Source organism: Lontra canadensis, unplaced genomic scaffold (assembly GCF_010015895.1).
Source record: "Lontra canadensis isolate GAN:19392208 unplaced genomic scaffold, GSC_riverotter_1.0 scaffold11, whole genome shotgun sequence".
NCBI lineage: Eukaryota > Metazoa > Chordata > Mammalia > Carnivora > Mustelidae > Lontra > Lontra canadensis.
The window spans coordinates 19036247-19059904 of NW_022631005.1; the positions used below are offsets into that span (position 1 = coordinate 19036247).

The following is a 23658-nucleotide window of genomic DNA, read 5'->3' on the forward strand; positions in this document are numbered from 1 at the left end:
TTTATTTATTTATTACATTCCCCAAATTGAATGCTTAGTTTAAATAGCTTCAGGGAAAAAATACAATAAAATTGCATTACTTAAAAATAAAACCAGCATCAGCAACATGAAAACATAACAGTAAAGCAGCATGAGTATATACATATAAACACAGTCATCATTTTAACACTCCATTGGGACAAGCCATATTACGAAGATAGATTGTATGCCAAGCCCGGAAGCTTAAGCAACTGGGACTCTAGGGAACCACAGGGGCCTGGAACTCCGGTTGGAAAGGTCATCACAAGCTCCTCAGAGAAATGCAGCTCTCCATCCAGGGGAAAATCAACAACTGTTAACAGAAGCAAATTTCATTTGGCAAGAGGTTAGGAGGAAATAAAACTCCACAATTTTTTTTTCCTGTTTTCTGGCAGAGGACAGCATTTCTAAACATCAACATACACACAAGCCTAACAGATATTGAAAAATAATTTTGGGGTATTTTTAATTTATGTGAGGGAATTGGATGAGACATGGAAAGGGAAAGAATATAAAAATGTGTATGCATACTATGTGTAAGTGTGTGTGTGTGTGATGGTCTACTTGACTTTAGTATAAACTTCGAGTGTTTGAGCTAATGAAATATATATATATATATATATATGTATATTTGCACACACAAACACACACAAACTTATATATATCCTTGTAAATTTAAAGCATCTTGGAATTTTTTTTCTTTTTCTATTTATTGTCTCAATGCTCCCCAAGTGATCTATAAATATTGTGTATCTGAGCATTATCAGAATCTAGTGAAAGGTCTTTCTATGATTCCCAGTAGCTTTCAGGCTTAAATCCAAACCGTTTAGCAAAGCATGCAGGGCCATTCAAGATCCAGGCTTTGCCCACCAGTCTAGTTTTCTCTTTCTCCCCTTCTCCATCTCACACTACACAGAATTTTATGAATGCTGCTAACAGTGCAGTTTATCTTTTTTCCCATTTTACTTCTTCCCCTGCCCCTGCCTGACTCTTAATCATGAACAGAACTCTTTTCTTTTCCTCTGTTGTAAGAATCTATGGTACTCTCTCATTTTCATAAAAGACCAAATTTCACCATGACTTTGCAACAGAATAAAATGAAGATTACACTTTTTTGAAAAGAAATAGACTGAACAAAAGTACTTGAAACACAAAAAACAAATATCATTACTTCGTAGTTGTTATATGAGCTGATTATTTCTTTATTTTCATTCTTACACTCTACATGAGAAAAGACTTGCAAAAAGGTAGAAATGGTACAAGGGTAAAGAAAGCAGTCTTAAAGTTTAATTATGTGGGCTAAATATCATCTCTGCTGCTTATCATCTGTATAAATATAGGCATATTTATTTGTGAGTTTTGTTTCTGTGAAATGAGTTCTCTCAATGAGCAGTTTTGTTTATTTTTACTCAAAATCAAAAGAAACAGATGACTGATCTTTTTTCACTGTGTTTTAATTCATTCTAGTATGATGAATTTGAAGCCCAAGCAAAATCAAATGCCATATAAACTACTATTCACATGCAAGGTATATAGAATTGGAATTAAAAATAAAAACAGAAAGTGTTAAATTGGTCTTGGAATTCTCCTTGGAGTTCTCGGAGTTTAAAAAAGCTCTGAATTCCTTCCACAGAGGGAAAAGATACATAATAATGTAAAATATCATGTAAAATCTGAGATCTTATAAATCTCTAAAGCTTATCCATGAATTCCTGAATATGCAAAAACCAGAATAAGACTCAATCCTATGTAATTGTTTTATTTTAATCAAGTCTTAAAGAAAATTATGGACAATAATAGATGAAGTATAAACAGGAAGAGAGTCCAGGTTTGGGGAAATAATATAACTAGATCCAGAAGGGATACATTAGTGACATGTATGTAAGCATTAGTAAAAAGAATTATTTCATCATTTAGATTTTAATATTTATAATGTTGTTGTATTTCCTTCTTCAGACTATACCCTCATTTTAAACTTGTTATGATCTGGTTGATTGTGGTGTCAATTAATAGTATACCAATCCGTAGAGGTTTAGACATGAGTAGTTTAGGAAGAAGAAAAGAAAAGCTTCAGGGAAACATCACATTTGTATTTAGATTTATAAGATAAATGTTTGTTTAGAATAAGAAAATGAGTAGATTCACTTATGAAGTACAAATAGACAAACCAAACAATACCAGGCGAAGCAAAGAAAATGCAAATGGAATTATTAAAAAAAGAAATAAAAACTCAGACAATAGCAGCATACTCTCCCTTTCATCAAGGACACCTTGATTTGTGTAGCCACAATATATTTCCAGCGGTAAGTAACATTGAGTTAAAGTCTTAGATTCTACGTGTAAAGTCCCCATACTGCTGGATCACAGGCAACCCCTTCTCCCGAAGCAGCAGTTTACCTTTTGCAAGTTTTTTTTTTTTTTGTATCAGGTTAATCTATCTAGATTTCTGAGTTTACATAAATATTTTTGAGAATTTCCCATTAGGTCATTGGGTTAATGATCTAACACGACTTTAAAGAACTAGATCTTTGAAACCAAATTCAAAATATGTTTAAAAGAGCCAAAGCATTACTTTGACAATAAGTGGTTAAACATAGAATTCCTTTCATTATTACTGATATTTTTGAGGCAACATAGTACCTGAAGAAATAAAGGATGGGAAGAGAAATAGAAATATACTATTGGATTTGGTATATACCATTTTATTTTATTTGAGCTAATAAAGTGTTTCCTAATAAAGGTACTTTTAAATGTAAAATATGTTATTTTTTCTCAAAATTTCCTTACATATAACAGTCCTGTTTCTTTATTTGGTTAACATGCTTATTATTCCAGAAATAATCTAAACAATAACCTGGAAAGATAAAATACTATAAAGATGAAGAGGAAGGACTTTTTTAAAAGGGCAGAAAAAGAGTTAGCAGTGTAAATAAATCTGAGGGTAAGATTGATCCAAATAAATACATATATGAAAAATGATTCATAATTTTGTCTCCAAATTCTAAGAAACTATTGCAAAGAAAGAAGCATGATGAATTTCAGGATTATTCATGAATATCCATAAGGTGGACTTACAAAGAAGGAATACTAATTTGCACAAGAGAGTAAAAATAGTACTAATATTGAAGCAAAAATAAAACCAAATTTTCCCTACAGCTTTTCAGATTCAAAAGCAAAAGAAAATGTAGTTTTGCCCTACTGTCCACCTCCCCCAAGGAAAAAATATCCACTAGGGAAAACACAATGAAAATGTGTATCTTCATCTCTTCATTATAATGGGATATAAATAGGATTAAATTAAATAGGATATTAATTTAATTTAATATTTAATTAAATAGGATCTTAATACACATGATGTTTATTTACATTATATGTACATATACATATGTTAATACATGTAATGTATTATAGCAGTTGTTACCTTGCAAGGATGCTAGCCCAAGAATCTTACTTTTCAAGGAACTGGAAAATCTAGATATTTTTATAGGAAATCTTCAGATTTTTAAGAGGTCAATAGTATGTTTGCCAAATTAAACATACTGAGGGATAGATTCAATATATGAGCTGCCAGTCTTCAACTATTATTTTATAGAATATAGAAAAATCAATAGACTGTACCTTCCATTATTAAATATTTGGAATCACTGAGTGACAATTACCTGAAATACAACTTTTATACATGATTGAGCTCATACTGCAGGTTATAAAATTCAGCTGAGCCAAAGTTTGTATTTTGTTTTCAAGGAAGTTTAAGTAGTCAGTGAAAGAAAACAGCCATTTCACTGTTGCATGACAGCTGGCCTCCTCACCATGGAATCACTTTAGGTCTTGGAACTCCATTTGATTTGTCTCCTTTGTTCTTCCTGAATATTGAAATCACATAAGATTCTCAAATTACATTTAAAAAGACTCCAGGTTTGAAACTCACAATATCTTGTTTATGAGACCTGTCCCAGCATTCTTTACCAGTGTAGTAGTTAGGCTGTACTGCTAAGTAGTACACTCTGCAGATAACAATTAAATATGGTGGGAGTTTGCTGTATCACATTCCATATATATCTCTTGAATGTGCACAGACTGCACCATCTTTGTTGATTGTGTGTGTGGAAGCAAGTATTTTTGTTTATTTATTTTAGATTTTATTTGTCAGAGAGAGACTGTGCACAGGTAGGGGGAGTGGCAGAGGGAGAGGGAGAAGCAGACTCCCCACTGAGCAAGGAGCTCAATGTAGGACTCAATTCCATGACCCTGGGATTGTGACCTGAGCTGAAGGCAGAAGTTTAACCAACAGAGCCACCCAGGGATCCCCACAAGAATTTTGTTTAATCATGAAGACTCTATATACCCAAAGTCAGAATGATTTGCAAGACTAGAAAAGTAGAAAAAGTCTCTTTTTTGGAAGGAAGCCATCCTAAACCCAATGCCTTCGTTGTAAGTTGGGTGTGATGAGTAGAAGTGCTCTTTGCAGTTGTTACTTTTAAAAATTAGTCCTATAAGAGAGAGAATCTTAAGCAGGCTCCACACCCAGACTAATGCCAGATTCAATCTCCTAACTCTGAGATTCATGATCTGAATCAAAATCAAGAGTCAGATGCTAGCTGACTGAACCACTCTGGCACTCACAATCTCCATAGTTTTACCCTTTCCAGAATGTCATAGTTGGAGTCATATCTTATGTAGTGGTATCTTATGTAGTCTTATCTTACATAGCCTTTGTAGATTTCTTTCTTTCAGTTAGTAATTTGCATTTACTGTTCTTCCACGTCTCTTCATGGATTGATAGTGCATTTATTTTAGCACTATATGATAATCCATTGTTTGGATGTACCAGAGTTTATTTACCCATTCCTCTACAGAAGAATATCTTGGTTGCTTCTAAATTTTAGTATGAATAAAGGTATTATAAACAACAAAAAAATTAGTCCTATGGATTTTCTATGAATTGGAACAGGTATGTTCTATCCAATGAACTTTTTTATTCCTACTTCAGTAAGACTCATTTTATTTATTTTTGTTGCTGTTGTTACTGCTCTAGAAACACTTAAGAAGTAGAAATAAGTCTACTTTGTGCATCTCATGATACTGTATCACCTGACACAGTTTTTGAAAGTTTTTAAATTGAGAAAAATTCAAGAAGTGAATATTTATATCATAGAAAATAACAGGAAAAATAACAAAATTTTGTAGTTAAAATAATTACTTACAATCTTACTTATTTACTTACTTACTTACATTCCTGATATGCAATTCATTCCTCACAACAACCCTGTAGACTCTTTGCTTTCTAGGTAAACACACAGAGATCTAAAAAGATTAAGTAACTGCCTTGGTGATATAAATGATATTGTTAGCTTTGATCTCAAGTAAATTTAATCATAACTCATAACCACATGATTCCTACCAAACCAGCTTTAAGTAGTGGGTAATGCACCTGAAACTATTACAAATTGGTCATAATGAGATTAATTGCTATTATAGATGCAATGTAGATAAATTATTGAATATAGCTATATGAAATACTCAATAAGTTTATTAGATTAAAACTTCTATTTAGAAAAATACATAATAAAATCTATTTTACAACAGAATTTGGAGATACTGGTTAATATGACATTTCATAATATTAGATATTAATAAAAATTTAAAATACTGTTAATGATAGCCATATTCAGTTGTTATGCTGTAAAGCATCCATATCCCCAATATTTATGTTCCCTTATTCTTGCTTTTGCAAGAATTTAACCTGTAGAATTTAACCTATATTTTTGAGGTTTTGAGGAATACTATTAATTCAAACTGTGTGACTTATGAGTCGATAAGTTGAAATTGAATGTGTAGTACCTCATTAAATTCCTATATGTGCCAGTTCTCATTCTAGAATTCAAAACTTATGTCCTAAAGAATTTGCTTATTATCTGGAGTTTTTTGTTTGTTCTTTTACAAAAATTTGGACATTGTTCTTCAAAGATATTGTTAACCAGAAAGCACTTATGATTTTTTGGTTATTTATCTCTTACTAGTCTGAAAGAAGTTGTCTAAAGGAATGTCAAAAGACCAACCAAAGTCTAAACATTTAGTGTAGAATGAATGTGAAATCTCTTTTTTATGCCATGGCAAAAAGCCCTTTAGAGATCTCATTCTTGAGTTTCAAATACAAATCACAATAGAGTATCTACATATCTTCCTTTTTCCTGATGTATGTGGCACTTTCAGGAATTCTGTGGGCGGGAAGAAACATATTTTCTTCTAATCATTAACATTTCTAAAATGAATTTGCAAATATCAGACAGTATTATAGCTATTAAACAACTAAAGTGAAAATACATTCTCTCTGGCAGCATAGTAATGCCTGAAAAGAAAAAGAAAGTGAAAAAATTATCATCAAGTAAAATAATAATTTCTTTCCTATCCTTCCCCCTCTGCCTCTCCCTCCCTCATTTCAATTTAAGAGATTCGTTCTCCTGCTGGTTGTAACGGGAATGAATTTCAGTGCCATCCTGATGGAAATTGCATTCCTGATCTGTGGCGCTGTGATGGGGAAAAAGATTGTGAAGATGGTAGCGATGAAAAAGGCTGCAATGGGACATTACGACTGTGTGATCATAAAACCAAGTTTTCCTGTCGGAGTACAGGTACGTTGGTTCAGCTTCTACCTTGGGCTTCCTAGAGCTATAATCCTTTGGCCAACTTCAGTGTATATCTTACCTGCATAAAAAGGGTTCCTGTGTTTCTAGTATGTTTGTTTACATTATATGTGTGATAATAATACTAGCTGATACTTACAGAGAACTATCTATGGGCCCAAAACAGCTCTTAGGAATGTTTTTGCCATGAACTCATTTCATCATCCTAACTCACAGTGAAAAAAACTGAAGCCCAGAAGAGTTTTTAACATGCTCAAGTTAAAAAAAGTCAAAAGAGCCTCATGGCAGAATTGAGATTTGAAACCGTGTAATCCAGATTCAAAGTCTGGAATTTCAGACTTCTGAAAGAGATAATTGTGCTTAATACACAGACAACATTCCTCTTTCCACAGATAAATCCTCACCCTAAAATTTCATGAAGATGAATGGGATGAAAAGGCAGAATTATATACATTTATTTTCAAGTACAGTAGATTCCTAAATTTAATCATGCTGTTGCTAGATTTCATTAAGATAAAGATGATGACTGTCTTTCAAACCTTTGAATTGTTTTGAAAGTCACGAGGCTTCTATTTTTTATGATGTTATTCTATTATTCTATTATGTCTATTATTCTATTATGTCTGGTCCATTTTGTTTTTCTACGTAGAGTAGGTTCTATCTGACATAATAAACCAACTTGTTTATTTTCCTCTCAATACCACATGATGAGTTGAAGTTTAGAGAAAAATATATTACAATAACTATAGTAGTATAATTTTTGAAATGGATTATATCATTCACCAAATAATCCATTGAAACAATCCCTATAGATTTCAGGATATATTATGGAATCATCTCTGGGATGTGGTGAAATTGCTCTTTGAATTGCCTAATATCTGGTGATTCATTTTGCTCCTTATTAAGTATGTCAACCAAAACATAGAAATGAAAAGTTATCACAGCTGTGATTAAGCAAACACACTGGAAATCACATGGCCCATGGACATCTAAAGATATAAAAAGAAATTGTGTTTCTTTATTTGGACACACTTCCTGTTTATAATTAAGCATTTAACTAAGAAATAAAGAGATAAATATAAGCTAACATAGGCATAGAGAAATAAACACTCCTGAGGATCATTCTTTATGTTTTCAAAATGGTTATTTTGTAACAATAGTTTTCACAATCATGTGACGCTTTTCAATTGTTACATTAAGTGTCTTAGTTTTGGGGTTATTGATTTAAAAATGTGACTTTAAATTTAGAAATTATCTTTTTGGAACATACTATATTGATTAAAACTTAATAGATAATAACATGATAAATAATAATGAAGGGAGGAAAAAATTTTTCTATACCCACATCAGATTCATTGACTGGGGCCCTTAAAATTAGACAGAAAATAGATAGTTTAATTAAAAAAGGGGGGGAGAAAAAGCAAGTTTATATATACATGCATCTTACATGCATGTGGGAAAACTCAGTGATGAGTAACTCCAGGGGCTGGTTAGAACTTGGGCTTATAGAATCTTAGCAATAATAGTAAATTTGTGGAAAGGTGACCAAAGAACAGAAAAGAACTTAAAGTTTGTAGGGATGGGAAGTTGTAGGCAGATGAATATATCTGAGAACTAATGGAAGATAAGGGCTAGTTAATAAAATGTGTGCAGGTCCATCTAGGAACTGATTTTTTATTTTCTTCATGGCCATACAATTTCCCTAAAAAAGGATTTATGGAAGACCTCATTTCTCAGAAGTTTTATGCTTATAGTCATATAAGGGAAGCTATAGGAAGGCTTCTTTCTACATCTTTTGAACTTCATATGCTTTCAGCTCAAAATAATACTTATGTAAAAATAGCATATTTGTGGGTAGTGTACTTTGACCCCATACACTGGGTATCTTTGGAGAATTGGATTCTGAGAGATAATTTTATGTGTATTTATTGGGATTTGGATTATCCATGTAATAATGTTTTTAATGAAACATCACGTGTATGTATCAAGTAATCATCAGGTTAATCAAAACTTTCAGAAGTGAAATCAAATTTATGTTGCATTATCAAAGGGAAATACAGTATAACATGGTGACTATAGTTGATAAAACTGTATTATGCAACTGAAATTTGCTAAAAGAGGAGAATTTAAGTGCTCTCTCACACACACACAAATAATAAATAAATAAAAATTAAAAATTGGGGCACCTGGGTGGCTCAGTTGGATAAACATCTGGCTTTGGCTCAGGTCATGATCTCAGTCAGGGTCCTGGGATCAAGCCTGGCATTGAGATCCTTGCTCAGCAGGAAGTCTGCTTCTCTATCTCCCTTTGCCTGCCACTCCCACAGTTTGCACTCACTCTCCTTCTCTGTCAAATAAATAAATAAATAAATAAATAAATAAATAAATAAATGCAAAATGAGAAATGTAATAATTTAACCCTCAATCTGATTCTAATTTGATCTGTGGCTTCAATATAGTAAACCATAATGTATCAAATATTTGAGGAGTCATAACTCATAATTACATATGAATATTTACAAACATTTCAGGTATTAAAGAGAACCTTAAATATAAATATTGGATTAAATATATGTATATGTTTATGATGTTTTTGATATTTTAAATTTTACTTTAATTAAATTTTGGCCTTAAAAGCTTAAAAACCTTTAAACTACTCAAGATGCTAAATTCAGTGTTCATATTTATTTTTCAAAGACTTCCAAATGCTAGCTTAAACATTTAAAAATTTTCAGGGTAATCAGTTCACATTAGGTGGTCACAATGGCTTTTCCTTTATACGTAAATTGCTATCTATCAGAGTAAAAGTGTAGGCACAATAATAAGTTACTTTATTCCTGCAAAGAATAGAATGTGACCTAAATTAAAACTATAATACAATCATCAATATTTAGGAGCTAATTAATTAATTAATTAAAATAAATATTTAAGAGTTTCTAATTTCAAAGGACCTATCTTTGACCAAAAACTATACTCTCTCATACCTGGTCCCTTACTTCCAACCAACGAGATGCAGTTATATTATTGATGAGGAATCAGGGAGAGAAATTTTATGTCTGCCTCTCATGGAAAAGAAACTCACAGCTACATTCTTCATATTGGACAAAAGAAAATAATATTGATATTATATAATGATGGCAAGATTATGGGGAAAAGAGGCCCTCCACCTGCTGGTAAGAATATAAATTTGGTTCAAACTTTTCATTTCTAGAAATTCATGTAAAGAACAGCAGGAGTACATGAAGATATCTACTGAAAGATTTTCAGTGCAACATTTTGTTTTAAAGGTCCCCAAAGTAGAAATCATTCATTGTCCACGTTTAGGGGAACTACTTAATACTTGAGTGCATTCACACAATGAACTAGTCTAATGTCATTGAAAAGGCATAAGAAAAAATTCATAAAGATGGAATTTTAAATTCAAACTTTGAATCCTTTCTCTGATGTGAAAAACACATAAAAATGGTAAAAAAAATATAACAGGAGAAAATGAGAGAGATATGGTCATATTGACCAACAAAATATATCTCTGATGAACTGAAGTAAATGGAATAACAAATGGTGGAGCTGGGTTGAACCTGGATGCCTGATTGGATTAGATTTGGAGATGAGTAGAGATGAACAGGTGTTCAGATCTTAGGTTTAATGGGAAATAAAGCTATCCCACATGAAATTGGGGACTGGAACCAGGCACACTGCTGAAAATCAGACACTGGAATTGGACTCATTTGCTCTTAAAAAGAGGGGATTAAGAGGGACATGTATTGCATGGAGCACTGGGTGTGCTGCATAAACAATCTTGGAACACTGAAAAAATAAAATTGAGTTAAAAAGAAAAAAAAGAGGGGAAAAAATTACTGCTGGTTGCTTCCTAGGATGGTTACTTCAATGAAGTAGCATACCTAGATAGACTGAATAATGTAGGCATGGCAATCATGTCAAGCCTCTGGCTAGCTTAAGGACTGAAAGTGATAAGACAAATACATGATGTATTTTTGAACCAAGAGTGGGCGTAGTGATGGAGTGGGCTGAACTAGAAGAAGCAAAACCTGTACACAGTGATGAGTAAAAACATAAAGTCAGAGAGAAAATTGAAAACTCCTATTCAAGATAAGATTGAAGAGAAATTTCTAAAATCCATGAAGATAACCATCTCTAGTAAAACAAGCCATCAAAAATCAATCATAAAATGAATTTACTCAAGATTGAGTGAAAATGAGATGTTTATATGACCAATCTAAAAAAAAAAAAAAGAAAAGAAATGTTTGGGATCCTCAAAGATAAAAAATGGAAAAGAATATCCCTAAATTGAACAAGAATATATATGGATATATATATATTCTTGTTCAATTTAGGGATATTCATATATAGATATAGATATAGATATAAGTAGAAAAATTATAATAGAAAATGGTGGAAAATGATAAATATTAGACTTGAGAATGAAATACACCAACATGGAACTTTAAATAGAGAAAACAAATTTGAAAATAATAATATACAGTTTATTCAGAAACATCATGGAAAAAGAAAAGAGAAATAAAAAAAAAAGGGCAGTTAAGATCTATGTTGTAAAGCTACAGCAGAAACTTCAAGAAATTCCATGAGGGAATAGAAAATAAATACATAGGATAACTAAGTGGCTGAAAAAGCTAAGATTTCCCTAAATTGAAGAACCTGATTCCTCATAAATAAGTAAATTAATTCTTTTATTAAAGTAGTGTATCACATTGATTGATTTGCGAATGTTGATCCAACCTTGCAGCCGAGGAATAAATGCCACTTGGTTGGGGTAAATAATCCTTTTAATGTACTGTTGGATCCTATTGGCTAGTATTTTGGTGAGAATTTTTGAGTCCATGTTCAGCAGGATATTGGTCTGTAGTTCTCCTTTTTGATGGGGTCTTTGTCTGGTTTTGGAATCAAGAGATTGCTGGCATCATAAAATGACTTTGGAAGTTTTCCTTCCATTTGTATTTTTTGGAACAGTTTCAGAAGAATAGGTATTAATTCTTCTTTAAATGTTTAGTAGAATTTCCCTGAAAAGCCATCTGGCCTTGGGCTCTTCTTTCTTAGGAGATTTTTTTGATTACTGCTTCAATTTCCTTGCTAGTTATGGGTCTGTTCAATTTCTCTATTTCTTCCTGGTTCAGTATTGTAGTTTATACATCTCTAGGAATGCATCCATTTCTTCCAGATTGTCTAACTTTTTGGCATAAAGTTACTCATAATATATTCTTATAATTGTTGATTTGTTTTATATGATACTCTCAGTAGATGCAGAAAAAGCATTTGACAAAGTACAACATTCTCTCTCAATTAAATTCTTCACAGTATAGGGATAGAGGGTATACACCTCAATATCATAAAGGCCATCTATGAAAAACCCACAGTGAATATCCTTCTCAATGGGGGAAAATGGACAGATTTTCCCCTAAGATCAGGAATACAGCAGGGATGTTTACTATCACCACTGCTATTCAACATAGTACTAGAAGTCCTAGCCTCAGCAATCAGACAACAAAAAGAAATAAAAGACACCCAATTTGGCAAAGAAGAAGTTAAACTCTCACTCTTTGCAGATGGTATGATATTTTATGTGGAAAACCCAAAAGACTCCATTCCAAAACTGCTAGAAGTCATACAGGAATTCAGTAAAATGTCAGGATATAAAATCAATGCACAGAAATCAGTTGCATTTCTATACACCAACAGCAAGACAGAAGAAAGAGAAATTAAGGAGTCAATCCCATTTACAAATGCACCCAAAACCACAATATACCTAGGAATAAACCTAACCAAAGAGGCAAAGAATCTATACTCAGAAAACTATAGAATACTCATGAAATAAATTGAGGAAGACACAAAGAAATGGAAAAATGTTCCACACTCACGGATTGGAAGAACAAATATTGTGAAATGTCTATGCTACCTAAAGCAATCTACACATTTAATGCAATCCCTATCAAAATACCATCAACTTTTTTCACAGAAATTGAACAAATAATCCTGAAATTTGTATGGAACCAGAAAAGACCCTGAATAAGCAGAGGAATGTTAACAAAGAAAAGCAAAGCTGGTGGTATCACAATTCTGCACTTGAAGCTCTACTGCAAAGCTGTAATAATCAAGATGGTATGGTATTGGCACAAAAACAGACACATAGATCAGTGGAACAGAATAGCCCAGAAAAAGACTCTCAACTCTATGGTCAACTAATCTTTGACCAAGCAAGAAAGAATGTTCATGGAAAAAAGACAGACTCTTCAAAAAATGGTGTTGAGAAAATGGTACAGCAACAACATGCAGAAAAACAAAACTGGACCATTTCCTTACACCATGCACAAAAATAGACTCAAAATGGATAAAGGCCTCAATGTGAGACAGGAATCCTTCAAAATCCTTGAGGAGGTTATAGGCAGCAACCTCTTTGACCTCATTCCCAACAACTTCTTCCTAGACACATTTCAAAGGCAAGGGAAGCAAGGGCAAAAGTGAACTATTGGAACTTCATCAAGATCAAAATCTTTTGCACAGCAAAGGAAACAGTAAATAAAACAAAGACAACCGACAGAATGGGAGAAGATATTTGCAAATGACATATCTGATAAAGGGCTAGTATCCAAAATCTTTATAAAGAACTTATCAAAATCAACATCCAATGAACAAATAATCCAATCAAGAAATGGGCAGAAGACATGAACAGACATTTCTTCAAAGAAGATATCTAGATGGCCAACAGACACCTGAAAAAGTGCTTAATATCACTTGGCATCAGGGAAATACAAATCAAAACCACAATGAGATACCACCTCACACCAGTCAGAATGGCTAAAATTAACAAGTCAGGAAATGCCAGATATTGGCGAGGATGAGGAGAAAGGGGACTCCTCCTACCTTGTTGGCAGGAATGCAAGCTGGTGCAGCCACTCTGGAAAACAGTATGGAGGTTCCTCAAAAAGTTGAAAATAGAGCTACCCTATGACCCAGCAATTGCACTACTATGTATTTACACCAATGATACAAATGTGATTTGAAGGGGCAACTGTACCCCAATGTTCATAGCAAGAATGTCCACAATAGCCAAACTATGGAAAGAGCCCAAATGTCCATTGACAGATAAATGGATAAAGACTATGTGGTATGTGTTTGTGTGTATGTGTGTGTGTGTGTGTGTGTGTGTGTATGCACACACAAGTTTTTCTTTCTTTAAAATTTTGGGATACAGTTTCTTCTAATGGACCAAAATATACCCTAAATCTAGTGTATTCCATTGTTCTAGTCTCCTGCCTGATCACATTCTCTCCTCGTTTCTTTTGTTTTCTTTCTTTTTTCAACCAATTTCTTATCAATTACTTTTTAAAAATCTTTTTCAGTTTTCATCTTTACAGTCATAGTTCATCCCTTCATCGTTTTTACCCTTATTTTTGTACATATATGGGTTTTTCTTTTTTAAAACTTTGGGAAGCAGTTTCTTCTAATAAACCAAAACACAGCCAAAATCAGACATGTGGTTCTGTTCTATTCACCAGCCTGATCATATATTTTTGTCTTTCCTTTTCTCCCCCTGCCCCCAGGTTTCTGGTCTCTTATGATTTGTTTAGTGAATATTTTTCTGGGGTCGTTGTTACCCTTTAGCATTTTCTTCTCTCATTCATCTATTCTTCTCTGGACAAAATGACGAAGCAGAAAAACTCATCTCAAAAAAAAAAAAAAAAAGAACAAGAGACAGTACCAACTGCTAGGGACCTAATCAATAAGGACATTAGTAAGATGTTTGAACTGAAGTTCATGAGGGTAATTATAAAGGTACTAGTTGGGCTTGAGAAAAGCATAGAATCCCTTTCTGGAGAAACAAAAAAACTAAAATCTAACCAAGTTAAAATAAAAAAAGCTATTAATGAAGTACCATAAAAAATGGATGCTCTTACTGCTAGCATAAATGAGCAGAAGAAAGAATTAGTGATCTAGAAGATCAAATGATGGAGAATAAAGAAGCTGGGAAAAAGTTAAACAACTTGGATCATGAGGGGAGGAATTGAGAGATAAGTGATATTATAAGATGAAACAATATTAGAATAATTGGGATCCTAGAATAAGAAGAAAGAGAATGGGAGCAGAAGATATATTTCCTAGCAGAGTGTAAGTCACAAGTTCACTTCAACATAGAATTTTCATCATGCATCTGCAGAAACTATCAAATTTTATGGCACACGTGTATACATCTCATCATCATGATTTTAAAATGAGCTATTTTGGGGGGGTCATGCAAAATTTGGTAGAAGGAAAATAAATAGTATAAATGGATTCAGTGAAAAATTCTCCTTTCTTACTCTAGTTTTCCACACTTCAGGTCTTCTTCACCAGAGGCAATCCTATTAGCTATCTCTTATGCAGCCTTCCAGAAAGAGTTCATGTAGAGACAACCTGTCCATAAACTTGTATTGATATGTGTATGGAATTATAGTTCTAGATATTGGTAATCACATAAATATCTTCTAACATATAAGAAAACCTACCATGCATTTGGTTTTGTGGGCCTTTTTTTATTGATGTGTTTTGGAGATTGTGTTTTTTGTTGTTGTTTTCATCTTTTTTTTATTCATTATTTTTATTAACATATAATGTATTATTTGCCCCAGGGGTACAGTTCTGTGAATTGTCAGGCTTACACATTTCACAGCACTCACCATATCACATACTGTCCCCAGTGTCCATAACACAACCACACTCTCCCTACCCCCGATCATGCCAGCAACCCTCAGTTTGTTTTGTGAGATTAAGAGTCTTTTATGGTTTGTCTCCATCCCGATTCCATCTTGTTTCATTTTTTTCCTTCCCTAACCCCTAACACTCCCACCATCCTTTTTGAAATTCCTCATATCAGAGAGATCATTTGATAATTGTCTTTCTCTAATTGACTTATTTTGCTCAGTGTAATAACCTCTAGTTCCAACCACGTTGTTGCAAAAGGCAAGATTTCATTTCTTTTGATGGCTGCATAGTATTTCATTGTATATATATATATATATATATACCATATATATACCACATCTTCTTTATCCATTCATCTGTTGATAGACATCTAGGTTCTTTCCATAGTTTGACTATTGTGGATATTGCTGCTATAAACATTTGGGTGCATATACCCCTTCAGGTCACTCCATTTGTATCTTTAGGGTAAACACAAGTGTGATTGCTGCGTTGTAGGGTAGCAATATTTTCAACTTCTTGAGGAACCTCCATACTGTTTCCAGAATGGCTACACCAGCTTGCATTCCCACCAACAGTGTAGGAGGGTTCCCCTTTCTCTGCATCCTCGCCAACATCTGTCATTTCCTGACATGTTAACATTAGCCATTCTGACTGGTATGGGGTGGTATCTCATTGTGGTTTTGATTTGTATTTCCCTGATACCAAGTGATGTAGAGCCCTTTTTCATGTGCCTGTTGGCCATCTGGATGTCTTCTTTGAAGAAAAGTCTGTTCATGTCCTCTGCCCATTTCTTCATTGAATTATTTGTTGCTAGGATGTTGATTTTTATAAGTTCTTTATAGATTTTGGATAATAGCCCTTATCTGATATGTCATTTGTGAATATCTTCTCACATTTTGTTAGTTGTCCTTTGGTTTTGCTGACTGTTTCCTTTTCTGTGAAAAGCTTTTGATCTTGATGAAGTCCCAATAGTTCATTTTTGCCCTCACTTCCCTTGCCTTTGGTGATATTTCTAGAAAGAAGTTGCTGTGGCTGAGGTCGAGGGTATTACTGCCTGTATTCTTCTCAAGGATTTTGATGGATTCCTGTCTCACATTGAGGTCTTTCATCCATTTTGAGTCTATTTTTGTGCGTGGTGTAAGGAAATGGTCTAGTTTCATTTTTCTGCATGTAGTGGAATTTCTTGTTCCACTGATCTATGTGTCTGTTTTTGTGCCAATACCATACTGTCTTGATGATGACAGCTTTCTAATAGAGCTTGAAGTCCAGAATTGTGATGCCACCAACTTTGGCTTTCTTTTTCAACATTCCTTGGCTATTCGAGGTGTTTTCTGGGTTTATATAAAGTTTTGGATTATTTGTTTCATTTCTTTGAAAAAAATTGATGGTATTTTGATAGGGGTTGTATTAAATGTGTAGATTGCTTTAGGTAGCATAGACATTTACACAATATTTATTCTTCCAATCCATGAGCTTGGAATATTTTTCTATTTCTTTGTGTCTTCCTCAATTTCTTTCATGAGTACTTTATAGTTTTCTGAGTACATATTCTTTGCCTCTTTGGTTAGGTTTATTCCTAGGTATCTTATGGTTTTGGGTGCAATTGTAAATGGGATTGACTCCTTAATTTCTCTTTATTCTGCCTTGCTGTTGGTGTAAAGAAATGCAACTGATTTCTGTGCATTGATTTTATATCCCTGACACTTTACTGATTCCTGTACAAGTTCTAAAAGATTTGGAGTGGAGTCTTTTGGGTTTTCCACATAAAGTATCATACTATCTGCAAAGAGTGATAGTTTACTTCTTTGCCAAATTGGGTGTCTTTTATTTCTTTTTGTTGTCTGATTGCTGAGGCTAGGACTTCTAGTACTATGTTGAATAGCAGTGGTGATAGTAGACATCCCTACTGTGTTCCTGACCTTAGAAGAAAAGGTCTCAGTTTTCCCCATTAAGAATGATATTCACTGTGGGTTTTTCATAGATGGCTTTGATAATATTGAGGTATGTACTCTCTATTCCTACACTTTGAAGAGTTTTGATCAAGAAAGGATGCTGTACTTTGTCAAATGCTTTTTCAGAATCTATTGAGAGTATCATATGATTCTTGTTCTTTCTTTTATTAATATATTGTATCACATTGATTGATTTGCAGATGTCGAACCAACCTTGCAGCCCAGGAATATCCCACTTGGTTGGGATGAATAATCCTTTTAATGTACTATTAGATCCTATTGGCTAATATTTTGGTGAGAATTTTTGCATCTGTGTTCATCAAGGATATTGGTGTGTAATTCTCCTTTTAGATAGGGTCTTTGCCTTGTTTGGAATCAAGGTATTGCTGACATCATAAAATGTGTTTGGAAGTTTTCTTCCATTTTTATTTTTTAGAACAGTTTCAGGAGAATAAGAACTAATTATTCTTTAAATGTTTGGTAGAATTCCTCCAGGTAGCCATCTGACCCTGGGCTCTTCTTTGTTGGGAGATTTTTGATGACTGCTTCAATCTCCTTACTGGTTATAGGTCTGTTCAGGTTTTCTGTTTCTTCATAGTTCAGTTTTGGTACTTTATATATCTCTAGGAATGCATCCATTTTTTCCAGATTGTCAAATTTGTTAGCATATAGTTGCTCATATAAGTTCTTATAATTCTTTCCATTTCTTTGGTGTTGGTTGTGATCTCTCCTCTTTCATTCATTATTTGATTTTTTTTTTTTTTTTGATAAGTCTGGCCAGGGGTTTATCAATCTTATTAATTCTTTCAAAAAATGAGCTCCTAGATTCATTGATGTATTCTACTGTTCTTTTGGTTTCTATTTCATTGATTTCTGCTCGGATCTTAATTATTTCTCTTCTCCTGCTGGGTTTAAGCATTCTTTGCTGTTCTTTCTCCAGCTCTTTTAGGTGTAGGTTTAGGTTTTGTACTTGCGACTGTTCTTGTTTCTTGAGAAATACTTGTATCACTATATACTTTCCTCTCAGGACCACCTTTGCCATGTGCCACAGATTTTGAACAGTTGTGTTTTCATTTTCATTTGTTTCCATGAGTTTTTTCAGTTCCTCTTTAATTTCCTGGTTGACTGATTCCTTCTTCAGTAGGATGCTCTTTAGCCTACATGTACTTGAGTTCTTTCCAGCTTTCCTATTGTGATTGAGTTGTAGCTTCAGAGCATTGTGGTTTGAAAATATGCAGGGAATGATCCCAGTCTTTTGGTACTGGTTGAGACCTGATTTGTAACCCAGGATGTGATCTATTCTGGAGAATGTTCTATGTGCACTAGAGAAGAATGTGTATTCTATTGCTTTGACTTGGAAAGTTCTGAATATATCTGTGATGTCCATCTGATTGAGTGTGTCAATTAAAGCCTTTATTTCCTTGTTAATCTTTTCTTGGATGATCTATTTCTGTGATGGGGGTGTTAAAGTCCCCTACTATTATTGTATTATTATTGATGTGTTTCTTTGATTTTGTTATTAATTGGTTTATATAATTGGCGGTTCCCATATTAGGGGAATAGATATTTAAAATTGTTAGATCTTGTAGGACAGACCCTTTAATTATGACATAGTGTCTTTCCTCATCTCTTATTATAATCTTTGGCTTAAAATCTGTTTTATTTGATAAAGGATTACACCCTAGCTTTCTTCAGATGTCCATCAGCAAGGTAAATTGTTTTCCACCCCCTCACTTTAAATCTTGAGGTGTCTTTGGGTCTAAAATGAGTTTCTTGTAGACAGCATATCAGTCTTTTTTTTTTTTTTTTAAGATTTTATTTATTTATTTGACAGACAGAGATCACAAGTAGGCAGAGAGGCAGGCAGAGAGAGGAAAGGAATCAGGCTGCCTGCTGAGCAGAGAGCCCAATGCAGGGCTCGATCCCAGGACCCTGAGATCATCATCTGAGCTGAAGGCAGAAGCTTTAACCCACTGAGCCACCCAGCCACCCCAGAGTCTTGTTTTTCTAATCCATTCTGATGCCCTGTGTCTTTTGATTGGAGACATTTAGCCTTTTTACATTCAAGGCATAATATTGAAAGATATGAATTTGGTGCCATTGTTTTGCCTGCAAGGGGACTGTTACTGTATATTGTTTCTGTTCCTTTCTGGTCTACTACTTTTAGGCTCTCTCTGGTTAGAGGACCCCTTTCAATATTTTCTGTAGGGCTTGTTTGGTGTTTGCAAATTATTTTAATTTTTGTTTGTCCTGGAAGCTTTTTATTTCTCCTTCTATTTTCAATGACAGCCTGATGGATATAGTATTCTTGGCTGCATATTTTTCTCATTTAGTGCTCTGAATATATCATGTCACTTCTTCCTGGACTGCCAGGTCTCTGTGGATAACTCTGCTGCCAGTGTAATATTTCTACTCTTGTATATTACAGACTTCTTGTCCCAAGCTTCTTTCAGGATTTTATCTTTGTCATTAAGACTTGTAAGTTTTACTATTAGATAACCTAGTTTATGTTGATTTTGAGGGAGGTCTCTGTGCCTCCTGGATTTTGAAGATTTATCCCTTTGCCGTATTAGGAAAATTCTTTCCTATAATCATCCCTATATACCTTCTGGCCCTCTCTCTCTTTCTTTTTCTTCTGGGATCCCAATTATTCTAATATTGTTTCATTGTGGCCTCACTTATCTCTCAAATTCTCCCCTCGTGGTCCAGTAGGTGTTTGTCTCTCTTTTGCTTGCTTTTTGATTCTCTGTCATTTGGTCTTCTACATCACTAATTCACTCTTCTGCCACTTTTATTCTAGCAGTAAGCATCTCCATTTTTTATTGGATCTCATTAATAGCTTTTGTAAATTTCAACTTGGTTAGATTTTAGTTCTTTTATTTATCCAGAAAGGGTTTTTCTAATATATTCCATGCCTTTTTTGAGTCCAGATAGCTCATTGATCATCGTCATTCTGAACTCTAGTTCTGACATATTACCAATGTCTGTATTGATTAGGTCCCTAGCCATTGATACTGCCTGTTGTTCTATTTTTGTGGTGAGTTTTTCCATCTTGTCATTTTATTCAGATAGGAATATATGAATGAGGGAATAAAATATTAAAAGGGTGGCAAAGATCCCCCAAAAATATATGGTAACCAAATCAGAAGAGACCCAAAACTGGGGGAAGAAGAAAGGGGGAAAAAAATAAATAAAAAAATTAAAAAGTAAAAATTAAAAAAAAAAAGAAATATATATTATACTGGTGAATAGAACAGAGCCACCTACTTTATTTTGGATGTATTCTGGTCTCTTAGAAGAAATTACCTCCCAAAATGTTAAAGAAAGAAAAACTTATATATATATACAAAAATAAGGGTGAACATAATGAAGAGATGGAATATGACTGTAAGGTGAAAATTAAAAAAAAAATTCTAAAACTGGAATTGATAAGTTGGTTGGATAAAGAGGAGAGAATTTGCTCAGGTTGGAGACTAGAACAAAGCTATGTGCTAGATTTAGGGTATATTTTAATCTATTAGAAAAAATTGTATCCCAAAATTTTAAAAGAAAACCCTATATGTATACAAAAAATAAAGTTAAATACAATGGAGGGATAAAATATGACCATAAAATGAAGATTTAAAAATATTTTTTTAAAAAAAGGTATTGTTAAGATAAACTAGTTAAAAAATGTTGAAAGAGGAAAGAGGAAAAATTTTAAAAATAGAATAAGAAAAAAAATAAAATTTAACAAATTTAACTTTGAAAGACTTAGGATCATGGAAAAAAAGCCATGAATTCTGTGTGTTGCTTTCCCCTAGCTCTAGAGTTCCACTGTTCTCATTGAATTTGGTTTTGGCTGGACGTTCTTGCTGATCTTCTGGGGGAGGGGCCATTTGCAATGAGTCTCAAATGTCTTTGCCTCAGGTAGAATTGCACTGCCCTTGCCAGGGGCCAGGACAAGTAATCTACTTGGGTTCACTCTCAGTATCTTTTGTTTCCTAAGCACTTTCCATAGAGCTTTGTACGACAGAAATGAAAATGGTGGCCTCACAGTCTCCAGATGGAGTGAGCTGAGAGCGCAGGGCCCCACTCCTCAGTGCGGCCTCAGAGAAAAGCAGTCAATTCCTCCCATCTCCCTGGTCTCTGGCCACATTCTGAGCCCACCTGGCCTGTGACTGTGTTTCTATTTCTGATGCACAGACATGTTTGGAGTGTCCAAACCCAGCAGATTGCTGCCACTCACCCCCATGCCACTCCTCCCAGAGGAAGATGAAGGGGGTCTCTCCAGATCTGCCACTTGTGGGGTCCCTGCTCGAAGAGCAGTGGCCCAACTGTGACTTGGATCACGGGTTAAGGTAACTCCTTGGCTCCATCTTTGTAGTTGGCTTCCCCACTGTGATACCTGGGAAGTCTACCACACTCAGATGCCCCTGGTCTTTCTGTGACCCTGTGGGTTCTGAGACCACACTGTCCCTGCGAGGCCTCCACCCCTGCTTAGCTTCTGGAGTGATTTCCCTCAGGGGAGCTGACTTCTAAAAGTTCTGATTTTGTGTTCTGCTGCTCAATCACTTGCCAGAAGCTGGCTCCTCCCCCTGCATTCCATCTTCCCATCATTTCAGATTCACTTCTCCAAACCCCTACCTCCAGAAAATGGGTGATTTTCTGTTCCTAGAATTGCTGCTTCTATCTCATGTTGAGTTTGTAGGTGTTTGGAATGGCTTGATAACTATCTAGCTGAACTCCTGGGACCTGATGTCATTTCAGGTCCTCTGCCATCTTGCTTCCTGTTTGGATATTGTGTTAGATTACCTGAGTAGAATTCTGTCATTCTTTTTCACTCAACTGTGTAATTTCAGTACATGGATGCATTGTAATTGATGTCAGCAGTTTTGCAATAATGGTTTAAGCTGTTTTCAGTCTTTTCCTAGTATATAGGAAGCAGCAACACATGTCTTTATAGTGCATCCTTGTGCATTGGGCAAACCTGTTAATAAGAAAACATATAAAATTAGAATTACTCTGGTGAAGAATTAATGCATTTTTTATTTGTTAGATTTTGTAAGATTGCCCTAGACAGATTGTTCTGATTTGAAGCCCCCTCAATATTGCGGATATTGCTTACAATCTTGTCAAATCTCTTTCTAGTATTCTTTTTTTTTAACCCAAACCAATCTGGCAGAGGAAAAAAATTATATCAAATTGCTCTTTTAGCTTTTTCATTAAAAGATATTTTTGGTCATCATAGGTTTGTAAGTCATTGTTGATTCATTAATTTTACAATTGTATTGTTTTTTTTTGATCTTCGTTTTATTTATTTGTAATAGCCCTTCTATATTTTAAAGAAAGAAAGTCCCTTTTTCACATATAATAAAAATTTTTCTAGTTTACCACCTTTGTGTTGAATTTATAGTGGGATTATATTGTTGCAATGTGGAATCAAATGTATTTATGAGATTGCAGATTTGTTCTTCATATTTTCTGGATATGTGTAATGACTATTTCAAGTCTTTGTTGTTTTGTTTTCATATCTATTTTGTTCTAGAATGTGTATGCATTTATCATTGTTCTTTTAAAATGATTGGGCGCCTGGGTGGCTCAGTGGGTTAAGCTGCTGCCTTTGTCTCGGGTCATGATCTTGGGGTCCTGGGATCGAGTCCCGCATCAGGCTCTCTGCTTGGCAGGGAGTCTGCTTCCCTCTCTCTCTTTGTCTGCCTCTCTGCCTACTTGTGATCTCTGTCTGTCAAATAAATGAATAAAATCTTTAAAAAAATAAAATAAAATGATTACTTCTTTGATCCACTTAGAATATGTTTTAGTGTAAGGATTAAGATTCAGCATTTTTTTTCCCCCTCCAGGTGGCTAAGCAGTGTTCCTTACATCACCAATTTTGTAATTCCATTATCTGTACTATTTTGAATAGCCAATTTTGTATATTAAAACCATATACCAGGTAGATGAGTATTTGATATTTCTATCCTATTCAATTGTTGATGTGTTGATTGATATTCTGTTAAAAATATTTTGACTATTGTCAGTTAAAAATACTTCTAAATAGTTGGCATTTACAGTCCCACTCATAAATTTCTTCTCTTTTTTGTGAAGACTCCAAATGTTATTTGCATTCTTATTTTCTTAAATTTAGGATAAGCTTATAGGATTGTAATAATATTGTTACTATTTTATTGGGATTAATTTGGTGAAAGTATTTTACAGCTATAAAGCTTCTCTAAGACCAAACTATTTCTTTATCCAAGACTTCTTTTGGTTTTGTTTGTACACTTTTTAATTTTCTGCATATACATTCTCTATACTTCTTATATAGTTAACCTAAATACTTTGTTTTA

The 23658-nt window shown here is 34.0% G+C and overlaps 1 protein-coding gene across 1 annotated transcript in view; it reads left to right on the forward strand.

The window, feature by feature from the left end:
* LRP1B (LDL receptor related protein 1B) overlaps positions 1 to 23658 on the forward strand; it is a 1927222-nt gene that overhangs the window by 1210226 nt on the left and 693338 nt on the right. Inside the window, exon 21 of the mRNA XM_032856138.1 lies at positions 6468 to 6650. Within this exon, the coding sequence (XP_032712029.1) occupies positions 6468 to 6650 (183 nt within the window). The remainder of the gene's footprint in view (positions 1 to 6467; positions 6651 to 23658) is intronic.